The sequence below is a fragment of the Alosa alosa genome, chromosome 7 (genome assembly GCF_017589495.1).
Source record: "Alosa alosa isolate M-15738 ecotype Scorff River chromosome 7, AALO_Geno_1.1, whole genome shotgun sequence".
Taxonomy (NCBI): domain Eukaryota; kingdom Metazoa; phylum Chordata; class Actinopteri; order Clupeiformes; family Clupeidae; genus Alosa; species Alosa alosa.
In genome coordinates, this window is record NC_063195.1 from 17439710 (window position 1) to 17452170 (window position 12461).

Sequence of the window (12461 nt, forward strand, 5' to 3'; positions counted from 1 at the left end):
ACAGTTCTGAGAATTGGAACCTCCGGCGGAATAGGTAAATTTTTATTTCTGCACAAATATCATAGACTTCTTCCATGACAGCACTGTAAAGATGATGGTTCACTAGAGATTCTGAAGATGTAAATCAGGTTTCCCGGCCAAGTATACTGGCGTACACAAGGAATTTGGTCTCTGCATTTAACCCATCTGTGAATTAGTGAACACACAGAGCACACAGTGATGTGAAGCACACACTAACCTTAAGCAGTGAGCTGCCTTGCTACAGCAGCGCTCAGGGAGCAGTGAGAGGTTAGGTGCCTTGCTCAAGGGCACTTCAGCCAATCCCACTGGTCGGGGATCGAACCGGCAACCTTTCGGTTACAAGTCCGAAGCCCTAACCATAGGGCCACGTTGCTCAAGTCACCAAATGGCAACGTTACCAAATGACCATAGGGCCACGTTATTTACACCACCAAACGGCAACATTACCAAATGACCTTAGCGCCACGTTGTGGCAACGTTGCTCAAGTCACCAAATGGCCACTTCATAGTGGCAACGTTGTGGCCACGTTGCAGGAAGGTTGCCAGAATGTTAGTTGCCCGTGACCAACTGGCAACTTATAGGCAACGTGGCTGTTTAGTTGTGTGTTAGCTGGGATGAACGCGCGGCTTGCAACGTAAATGAGAGTCTGAGCGAGCAGAAAAGGTTGTGAACCGATTCGTAACAAGTAAATCGATATAGCAACCGGTTCATTTCAGTTTTATTCCGATACGGGGCTTCACGTATCGATGTAGCCGTATCTTACACGTTAAAAACGGATACCGATACGTATTGGTTATTCTTTACACCTCTAATAAGCTACCATAGGTTTCAGAACACTAGTCACGATATCAAGCGGAGTACCACAGCAAATCTTGTTCACGGCACACAACCATTTGCACACGTGCACACTACGGATCCCCAGACCATTACCAGCAACTTAGACTCCCACCCCCCAAGCCAGAAACCATTCATGCAGGCAGAGACATAACACAAACAACAAGTAAAAATGTCCGTTAGGTCAGGGCCCCTCCTGACCGAAACAGAGAAAAAAAAGAAAGAAAACACAAAAATAAAAAAGAAACTGAGTCTCACCCGGCCACTGTGCACTAAATAGGCCGGGAAAAATTGCAGTCTTATTTTGCCTTCACAGTGGATGGGGTTGGAGTGGGCACGCCGCCGCTTTCCTGGCGTGATGACGTCACCGTCCTGGGAACCCGGAAGCACTGCGCCACTCGACTCGCTGCTGCTGACACTGTTAAGGAGTAAACAACCACGATGAGCGCTTTGTGGCAAACAATCACAATAACTTCATTCACACGGGCATTTACATGAGATCACCGTTCCTTTAGATCGGTTTGAGAGCGCAGAATAGTCTTAACGATCGTACGATCTCCAGTCCTCTCTCGTAGCCTCCTCCCTCTGCTAGACGCGGCCGGCAAGCTTCATCGGTGATATGGATTGCAGGGCCGTGCAGGAACAGCGGCACCGTCTTAATGGCTGGATCCTGGATCCTGGATCCGTCATCCGTGATCCGTGATCCGTCATCTGTCATCCGTCGTCCGTCGTCCGTCGTCCGTGCCTCGCTTGTCGCTCCCTCTCCCCCAGACTGCCCAATCACATACTGGTGAGCCCTTTTATTTCCCAGTCCATTACGAGCTCCACCAATCTGCATCGCAGCCGTCCAATCTTCCTAGAGAGTGCCTGTATGTCATCCACCCTGTGGGCGGCGATCAGCCATACTGGTCACCGATCACATAAACAAAACAGCGGCAGACACAGACCCAAAGACTGGCCATTACAGTACATCCCCCCTCCCTCTACAACACAATATGTCCAGTGTTCTTGTTTGCAGTCTGTATTGCCCCAATAAAACATTGATAATTATCACACGTGTCTGTCCCCCCTCTGTATAGTCCCCGATGGTCAGCAAACACACAGGTAAACAGATATGCAACACATTCAATGCAACATTTGGGAGAGATATGGGGCCGTATCTTACACAGGGCCCACACGACAAGAGCAGACAGCTTTCCGCACCCTCTGTGATCTTTGGCGCCCCGTTTGTTAGACCGTAGACTCTAGGTTGGGTCACATGGTAGGGAAAGCAGACAGACAGACAGGCGGAGCTTCTGTGTCACTATGTGGCTAGTTGGGTAAAATGACAATTGCTCATTCATGGCTCACAATTAGGACAGCCAGTGAGAGGCCACTATCACAATTAGGGACAGACTCTTTTGTTGCCAGTCAGTGGTGAGTCAGTGACACCGTGGCATCTTGGGTTGACTTTTTGTTGGATTTCCTTGCCAACCAAAAAGTAAAACAAGACTGGACAAGACTGCTGCTTTAGCCCGATCCCTCTGGTCTCGTTTGTGGAGAAGGTTTGATGTTGGTGACCACCTCTTAGGCTCTGCCAATCTCTCACACACACACACACACGCACATACACTACACATTCCAAGTCAATCACATTTTATAGGGATCGTGTGTAAGATTTGGGTTGGGTGTTCTCAGTTCAGTTTGTTTTGTTTACATGGCTAACTGTGGGAGGCTTATTGGTTTAATTCTACCTTAACAATTCATTTCTCATACTGGTGGTTTGTACCAAAAGTTTTTTTTTTTTACAATTTTTTTACTAGCTATTTGTGTTTTTTTTTTTTTTTTTGTCTGCTTTCTTTCAGGCCTGAAACCCGGCACTGTTGTTATCACCAAACAGGCCCTGGATGCCTGTTTCCTGCCACGCTTTGAGCAAGTGATTCTGGGAAAGCCAGTGGTCCAGAGCACTGATCTCGATTCTGATCTGGCAGAAGAGCTGTTCCAGTGCAGTAAAGACTTCGATGAATTTGAAACTGTCATTAGCAACACTATGTGCACAATGGACTTTTATGAGGGTAAGCTCCTCAAATGAAGCTGAAGGGTTATTAATTATAATTACCTGGTTAAAAGTGAGACAAGTCCTCATGATCACCTGCTTAAATACTTGGTCAAAGATACTGAACTGTACCCTGGAAATCCAGAGTTCTCGCGAGAGCACAATGGAATTGTCTCTGCGAGACACTCTGGCAAAGAGCAATGATGCACGTTACTTTTACCCCAACATTCCGGGGAACAAGCTAAATTGATGAAAACAGCGCTGCAACGTTGGAGGACAGTATACATTGGTTATAGTGTTATCCGATTGCGTCGAAGTCCGAAATCATTCAGAGTAAACATGGTCTAGTGTTATCCAATTGCGTGCAGTGAGATTTTTAAATGCATGCTTGTTGCCGCCCCTCGAGTTGGGCCTTTACATTGTTCTTTGCCAGACCCTTAATCTTTCTAGATTATCAGGGTCTGGATTTTCCAGGCTAACTGGACTGAAGGCTGGCAAATGTTTTCACAGTGCCATACAGATGAATTGAAGTCAAATCTGTACCAGAAAAATCCATCTAGCAGTATTTTGATCAAACTAAAGGAATACTCAACAATGTCCTTGACCAAGTTGACACCATCTTTAGTGTGATTATATTTGATAGTATAAACCAACTTTCTTATTCTTGGAGTTAAATTCAATCAATTTATCAATGTAGATAAATATGTTTGTGTCTAAACAGTGGGGTATTAATGTCTGATGTCTATTTGTGTCTGTGGATAAGGCTGTTGTGAGTCTCTTGGTTTGAAAAGTAACCCCAGATCTTAACTGCATACGGTGCGAGCCAGCGTTGGCAACAAATCTGTTTGATTGCATTATTTTCAATTGGAATGTTCAAATCGGATACAACGCGACACAATGCTGCGCAGCGTAATATGGCATGATGTTTTGAGCAGAACTTTTGTTGGATGCTCCGTTTTTTATTTCCTTTTTTTTCCCTGCTCGCATTCTGCTATTTTGAACAAGAAAAATGGCGCAATAGAGCAGCATGTTAAACAGATTCATCGTGGACAGAGAGCGCCCAATGCTACGCCACAGTCATATGCTCACATGCAGTTAAGATACTGTAAACCGTAAGGTTGTTTCATACATTCACGTCTGCTGTGGCTTCTTTCAGGTCAAGCCCGGCTGGATGGGGCCTTCTGCTCATATACAGAGGAAGACAAACAGAACTACCTTAAAGAAGCCTATGCTGCAGGAGTCCGCAATATTGAGATGGAGTCTTCTGCATTTGCTGCCATGTGTAAACTTAGCGGTCTTAAAGGTAGGACAGTTTGTGTATTCTGATAAATATTGCTATTTTATATTGCTACCATACGAAATAAGCAGCAGAAAATGTATACTTGAATTTACAAAAGTTTACAAACTTGCTTAATATTGGGAGACCTGAACTTTTGGGGCCGGTTCCTTGGACAGTGATTAAGCCTGGTCCTAGACTAAAATATATTTTTCAGTGGAGATCTTGATGTTCTCTTTAAAGGCACCCTTAAGAGTTTTTTTTTTTACCTTAACGTGACGTTTTCAACATAATTTTGATGGCACATAACCTCATAACATGACGAACAGCACTTCTGCCATTGTCTGAGCAGCCCTCTATAGGCAACCTAGCAACTTTCTGGGTAGGAACACTGCCCCCCCCCCCCCTTTCTACAGACTGCTGTTGGTGCATTCCCTCTATATTATATCGGAGTTATGTTCATACTTTGTTGCAAAAGACGCATATTTAGTTCGTTTATTATTGTGCTTCTCTGCTGTACCCAGGGCCAGATGTACTAACACTTTTGCGCCCACTTCGGCGTATTTGTTTCGCAATGTGCGTGTAAAATCATTGTGAGGCGCAAACTGCCTGTCGCGGGAGCTGAAAGTGGCAGATTGTGTTTTTCATGTCATGCATATGCATTCATGGGAGGATCCAGGGGAAAGTGGGAGTTTAGCGTAAAAAAGATGGGAGGGGAAGCGTAAAGAGCGCCTAATTATGTATTCCGCAGTATGTACAAAGACTGCTCGTGAAAGCGCACGTCTATTCTGCGCCTAAATACTTCCACCTTGTAAAAGCAGGTGTTAATCCAAATTGCAGCTCAATGCGTCAATGAGAGAACATTTCAAAGACAACAGAATCGCAATTTAGAGCACCAGTTTTGTAAGTATTTGTACTATCAAAAGCAACCTTAACTTTCATTGGCCTTTCGAATGTCTTACTTTCACTTTCACGTCATTCACTTAAACTTTCCTACATGCTAGATTTGGACAATTTTCCATAGCCTACGTGCACAAGTAGTTTGAGTAGAACTACTGATCTTCTTCATCTCCCTGCTTGTTGCTATCTTATCATGTATGGTATTATTACATGATCGCTATACGTTTGATTCTTTTTAATGTTGTCATCAGTTAACTTCATTCAATTGCGCTTGTATGTAGGCTCTGCCGTTCAGTTGTGGACACCATTTTCAGTTTACACTATTTTGATAAATACGACGGAAACTTAGGTCCGACAGCGTTCGCAATCTGCGGTTTGTCCATGACGCTGATAACGCTAAGTTCGCAAGTGTACGTACTGTACATCTGGCCCCCAGAGAGCAAATCTTGTTTAGAACGGCTTTATGTCTAGGACTAGACCTAATCTATGTGCAGGAAACCGGCTCTTCATGTTTTCATTAACATTTCTTGTTTTATCGTTATGTTAAATATACTTTTTTTAAATAATGGATTTATAGCCAGAGTGATTGCTAAATACTAACAGTCGAATGATCTATTCTGTTGTAGGGGCAGTGGTGTGTGTGACTTTGTTGGATCGTCAGAAGGGAGATCAGATGAGCGGCTCTCAAGAAGTCCTTCACGGCTACCAACAGCGGCCACAAATGCTTGTGGGGCACTTCATCAAGAGGCGTCTGAATGCCATGAGCAGAGGCGTCTTATCATCTCCTGATGCTGACAAGGCAAAGACAACCTGAGATTGTCATTAGAAATGGTGGCCTACTTGCACTGTCAATTATACAAATCCTTTGTTTGCATTTTACTTTAAGCATTGCATTTAGTGTGATCAAGGCCTTCTTTGCTGATGAGCCTTTCATTCCAGCTAAATCACATATCTTGCTATATTTTTGTGTTTTTTTTTATCGAAGTTATAGATAAAAAACTGGGAACATTTTTGTTGGGAAGTTTTAGATTTATTACTGAGATTTATTGCTGATATTTTCATAACGTTTTGATAAAGTTTTCATACTGCAAACAAAGTATATTATGTAATGCTGCAAGAGAGAGAGAGCAGTGCACAGTGCTTTCCTTGTATTACAGTTTTTTCTGATGGCTTAAGCACATTTTTTGTAACTATTGGCTATTTTTGCAAAATACACACAAATAAGAAATCCTTTCACCAAATCAGCAAAACATTGTAGTTCTCTTGCAAAAACTAATAAACCTTGCTTAACTCTTCAAACCTTCATATCAAACACACACTGATGGTATGAATAAAAAACATATCTGGCTTTTTGCTTTCTCTGTGCACAATGTAGGCTATGTCAGTTTGAGGTCATACTCTTGTCATAGTTCTGTAAACATACAGGGATCCAAACTTCAAGTATTGGTGTTTATTTACACACATCAAAACAAACACAAGTGTTTTTTCCCCAAGTCAAAACACAAAATAGTCACTGAAATTTCACAAAATTTCACTGAGAAAAAAAAAATCAGTCTACATCGTGTCATGTCGTTTCTCTGGGTCTACATCACAATGTCCTCTAGTCCAAGGCACCGGGGAAAATATCTTCTCGAATGCCGTATCCAGGCCTGACATGATGTCTGGTCAATAACCCCACACATGCCTCCATTGCCTGTAAATGGGCTATGCATAGAAGAACTCTTCAATTGGATTCAAGTATGGAGAGTATGGGGGGAGGTTGAGTACAGTGAAGAGTGGGTGATCTGTAAACCAGTTGCGGACCAAAGCAGCCCTATGGAAACTAACATTGTCCCATATGATGACGTGTCTGGTCTGCTCTCTGAACATTAGTGAGCATGTCATTTAAGGTGTCCAGGAATGTAATAATGTGTGCAGTGTTATATGGGCCTAGGGTTACATGATGGTGAACAACACCATTTTCACTTTAAGCTGCACACATAGTTATGTTACCACCACATTGTCCTGGGACATTGATAATGGCAAGGTGTCCAATAATGTTCCTGCCACGTCTCCTTGTTTTAGTGAGGTTAAAACCTGCGTCATCCACAAAAAGCTCCATTTCATCCATTCTTTGTAAAGGACCATTAAAAGTTGATACGACATTAAGTTAGTGATAGCTAAGTCTCTGTAAAGGTCCATTAAAGTTGATACGACACTAGGTTAAGTGATAGCTAAGTAGAGCATCAGCACAAGAGTTAAAAAGAACATCAGCGCATGCATGTGCTAGATACTAGAACTGCTGTGGTAGATCGGCGGTGGTAGATTGGTTGCTATATGGTCTGCAGCTCTGCAGACGGATATTATTGTAATAATGTACCTTACTTGCAATAATGCAAGCAATATGAAGCATATAAATCTGATATTTAATAATACAAATAATAAAAATGTTTCCATCCAAAAAAAATCGGATTTGAGAATTAAGACTTGCAATGTTTGAATCTTCACCAATGTGAAGCCATTGTCATTTATATACATGTAGTACACATAGAATAACATAGCCAAACAGCCACTTCAAAATCACTCAGCTCCTCGCTCGCAGCATTTTTTGTGAGTGTGCCGCGCCGTGTGTGGCAGCAGGAGCGTGGTGGAGCAGCAGGCATCCCAGCAGGCCTGAGGCAGCAGGAGCAGGTGGAGCAGCAGGCATCCCAGCAGGCCTGAGACAGCAGGAGCAGGTGGAGCAGCAGGCCTGAGGCAGCAGGAGCAGGTGGAGCAGCAGGCCTAAGGCAGCAGGAGCAGGTGGAGCAGCAGAGGCAGCAGGAGCAGGTGGAGCAGCAGGCATCCCAGCAGGCCTGAGACAGCAGGAGCAGGTGGAGCAGCAGGCATCCCAGCAGGCCTGAGACAGCAGGAGCAGGTGGAGCAGCAGGCATCCCAGCAGGCCTGAGACAGCAGGAGCAGGTGGAGCAGCAGGCATCCCAGCAGGCCTGAGACAGCAGGAGCAGGTGGAGCAGCAGGCATCCCAGCAGGCCTGAGACAGCAGGAGCAGGTGGAGCAGCAGGCCTGAGGCAGCAGGAGCAGGTGGAGCAGCAGGCATCCCAGCAGGCCTGAGGCAGCAGGAGCAGGTGGAGCAGCAGGCATCCCAGCAGGCCTGAGACAGCAGGAGCAGGTGGAGCAGCAGGCATCCCAGCAGGCCTGAGACAGCAGGAGCAGGTGGAGCAGCAGGCATCCCAGCAGGCCTGAGACAGCAGGAGCAGGTGGAGCAGCAGGCATCCCAGCAGGCCTGAGGCAGCAGGAGCAGGTGGAGCAGCAGGCCTGAGGCAGCAGGAGCAGGTGGAGCAGCAGGCATCCCAGCAGGCCTGAGACAGCAGGAGCAGGTGGAGCAGCAGGCATCCCAGCAGGCCTGAGACAGCAGGAGCAGGTGGAGCAGCAGGCATCCCAGCAGGCCTGAGACAGCAGGAGCAGGTGGAGCAGCAGGCATCCCAGCAGGCCTGAGACAGCAGGAGCAGGTGGAGCAGCAGGCATCCCAGCAGGCCTGAGACAGCAGGAGCAGGTGGAGCAGCAGGCATCCCAGCAGGCCTGAGACAGCAGGAGCAGGTGGAGCAGCAGGCATCCCAGCAGGCCTGAGACAGCAGGAGCAGGTGGAGCAGCAGGCCTGAGGCAGCAGGAGCAGGTGGAGCAGCAGGCATCCCAGCAGGCCTGAGGCAGCAGGAGCAGGTGGAGCAGCAGGCCTGAGGCAGCAGGAGCAGGTGGAGCAGCAGGCATCCCAGCAGGCCTGAGACAGCAGGAGCAGGTGGAGCAGCAGGCATCCCAGCAGGCCTGAGACAGCAGGAGCAGGTGGAGCAGCAGGCATCCCAGCAGGCCTGAGGCAGCAGGAGCAGGTGGAGCAGCAGGCATCCCAGCAGGCCTGAGACAGCAGGAGCAGGTGGAGCAGCAGGCATCCCAGCAGGCCTGAGACAGCAGGAGCAGGTGGAGCAGCAGGCATCCCAGCAGGCCTGAGACAGCAGGAGCAGGTGGAGCAGCAGGCATCCCAGCAGGCCTGAGACAGCAGGAGCAGGTGGAGCAGCAGGCATCCCAGCAGGCCTGAGACAGCAGCACACACAAACACACACACACACACACATAAAGCCAACAAACTGTTTTTTTTATTTCATTTTAATTTATTTATGTGAAATTTTCATATAAATTGATGCTGTTTCCTTTTCCATTACCCTTATCAAGTAAGAGACAACATTTTAACCACTTACATATTCAATTTGCATTTATATAACAAAAGTTATAGGAATAAACAAAAAAATATTACTTAAATTATTACACACACACACACACACATAAAGCCAACAAACTGTTTTTTTTATTTCATTTTAATTTATTTGTATGTAGTTTTCATATAAATTGAATGCTGTTTCCTTTTCCATTACCCATATCCAAGTAAAGACAACATTTTAACCACTTACATATTCAATTTGTTATATAACAAAAAAGTTATAGGAATAAACAAAAAATATTACTTAAATTAAATAACGGTGGATCAACACTCCCAGCCCTGAGAAAACCTGTTCACTCTCACTCTGCTCATTTTTTTAATCTTCAGAAAACATACAGCTACATACAGGGATGGATTACTGCACGGGCCTACTGGGCCCAGGCCCAGGGGCCCAAGGGGTCAGGGGGCCCTGAAGCCCAAGCCTTTGCATGGAATCATTGCCTCAATATCAACAAATCAGGATGTAGGCTATGAATCTGATTGAATTTAGTATTGGCCATCCCCAAAATGCACCAGAATACAGGAAATCACATCAAACAAATTAAAAAAATTCCACACACACACATATACGACAATAAGTGGGGGGGCCCTTATTACATCTGGGCCCAGGGGCCCAAAAGTTCATAATCCGCCCATGGCTACATACAACATTCTAGCTTCAAGTTCAAATGTCAACACACAATATTCATGTTCTATCTGATATCTAGTTCATAATTGTCTAAACAGTGTGCTCACCATATGTAAAAGAATAAAGGATAAAAATGGAATAACAGAGAATTAAAGAGAGGAAGGGAATACGTGTGTTTGAGAGGAGGAAGAAAATGAAGGGATGAAACAGAAATAAAAATGGGAGAAAAAGCAGGAAAACAGGAGGGATGATGGTACACAGAGGAAGCAACACATACACACACACACACACACACACACACACACAAACAGAAAATCATACAGAGAGAGAGAGAGAGAGAGAAAATCAAATATGCACACTCACATACACACACAAACACAGAGAGAGAAAAAGAGAGAGTATGATATATAAGAGTATCATATATATACAAATATGCACACTCACATACACACACAAACACAGAGAGAGAGAAAAAGAGAGAGTATGATATATAAGAGTATCATATATATACAAACACACACACACACAGGGGGTTGCTGGAAAGTAGGGGTGGCACAGTAGCCCCACAGTAGGGTCTGGGGACTCACCATTCACAATGCTCAGTCCCAGGGGCGGGATAATCAGTTGTCTTTCAAATTCCCTCTGCATGCAATAGGATACCACTACAACTCATGAGTCCCATGCGTTTTCCCACCAGCGCAGCTAGTTCGCTAGTTGATCAAACTTTTGACAACTTAAAAAAAAGCTGAACTCGTGTCGCGGTGTTCGCCAAGAGCAGCATCCATCTTCTTTGTTTTCAAGTAGCAGTGAAATTCACGCCGAACCGTCGCAACTCTGCCATCATTAGGCCCGCCTACCGACTCACGATGTGATTGGCTTGATCGAAGTTCAATTTTTCCAGCTCAGAAGCCAATCTTCAGAAATACCATACTTCGGCATATGATGTACAGTATAGCTTAATTATCCACCATTTAGGCTACAGAATTAGTATAGTTATATCACGTAATCATGGACAAACGGAAAGAATTTGACTTGACTTTCAGCACCTCATTGAGACCATCTCTGAGGAAAGGTGAGATTTTGATACAGCAAGAGTGAAAACATTGATGATTTCAACATGCTTTTCATTTATTTGGCAAAAAAGTAAAATGTGTTATTGCCATCTACAGGAACTTTTGTGCCCTTTTAGCAAACTAAGATTCACTGAAATATTACAGAATATTTTATTTCTACACATAGCGTAGCCTACCAGAGCTATGCAAGATAGCTTCTAGGCAACCACATAACATTGACAAGCCCTGTAAATGTGCACTTTCTCTCCTGTCTCTCCTCTACTGTAGTTTCTCTCAACAGGGTATTTGTTCACTGAAACAGAACATTAGATCATCCATGTGAGGAGGACCCAAAACACATTTTAATGATCAGCGGTGTGATTGGCAAAGGTAAAAAAAAGGAAAATATACGTGCCCCCACCCCCAGCGTACTATAGTGTTGGCTACTGTATGTATTTACATCAACTACATTTTTAAAAAATAACCCCTTAAAGGATGACATCTGATGACTTTTATGGGATGTATTGATACATTGAGATACATATATTTTGAACATTGTAGCATATTACATACAGCCTATAAGGCCTAAAGAAAACTAATTTATAATAGAGCAAAGTAGCCTAGGCCTACATAAGACTAAACCAAATATGGCTGAAATATATAGGCCATCATGATAATTTAAATTATAACATGTTTTGTTTATAACGTAAACCAACATTGAGTTAAAATGTTGACTAAATTATTTACTGTTTGTTATTTGATATTAGTCCTACTGATATTGATGCTGATTGAAGAGGTTGCAACTTGAAGGTTGTTGATATTTCAGTTTCAAAGAGAATAAAATTACATCGATTCCTCTCCTCCCAAAGTAACACTCTCCTCCTAAAATAAATAGCAGGCACTAACTGTTTTATGCTAATGCGCCAGGATTGTGTAGGCTACGACACTAGTTTTACAAGTGCACACACTAAATGGAGAGCTAGGGTTAAAATGCAGACTGCGCCTTTAAATAGGCGACTTTTTATCTATCAGCACAATGCTACAGTAGGCTATTTCCACTAAATATTCAGCTCAATATTATGTGCAAGACTAATGTTTAAGCATGCCAAAGCTTTGATCTCTTAGCACTGTCACCATAACGTTACGTTTTCTCATGTTGAGATGGCATCCCGAAATATGTTTTAGATGACATGGGGCGCAAGGTTCACTGAGGTGAACGGCTCGACAAACGCGAAATGACAAGGTCTTGACTAAACAATTCAGTAGGCCTAATACAGACAGGCTTTGTGGTTAAAACTATGAAAACCAGTAATGTTAGGCTAGTCTGTTACAGTTAACTTCAAGCACAGAAATTAAAATTCAATATCAGCATCACGAGATTCATTATCGGAAAATCCTGAGCAAAGCCGATGCAAAGACAAAACGAGAAAAAAACAACTTCATACATGATGTCTTTTTAAATCAATTTGGT

General features: G+C 44.1%; 1 protein-coding gene across 1 annotated transcript in view; it reads left to right on the forward strand.

Annotated features, from left to right (window-relative positions):
- LOC125298647 (uridine phosphorylase 1-like) overlaps positions 1 to 6252 on the forward strand; it is a gene marked incomplete in the record, with an annotated part of 8940 nt that extends 2688 nt beyond the window's left edge. Inside the window, 4 exon segments of the mRNA XM_048249483.1 lie at positions 1 to 34; positions 2701 to 2910; positions 4048 to 4194; positions 5694 to 6252. Coding sequence (XP_048105440.1) covers positions 1 to 34; positions 2701 to 2910; positions 4048 to 4194; positions 5694 to 5881 — 579 coding nt within the window.
- Positions 6253 to 12461: the final 6209 nt, after the last annotated feature.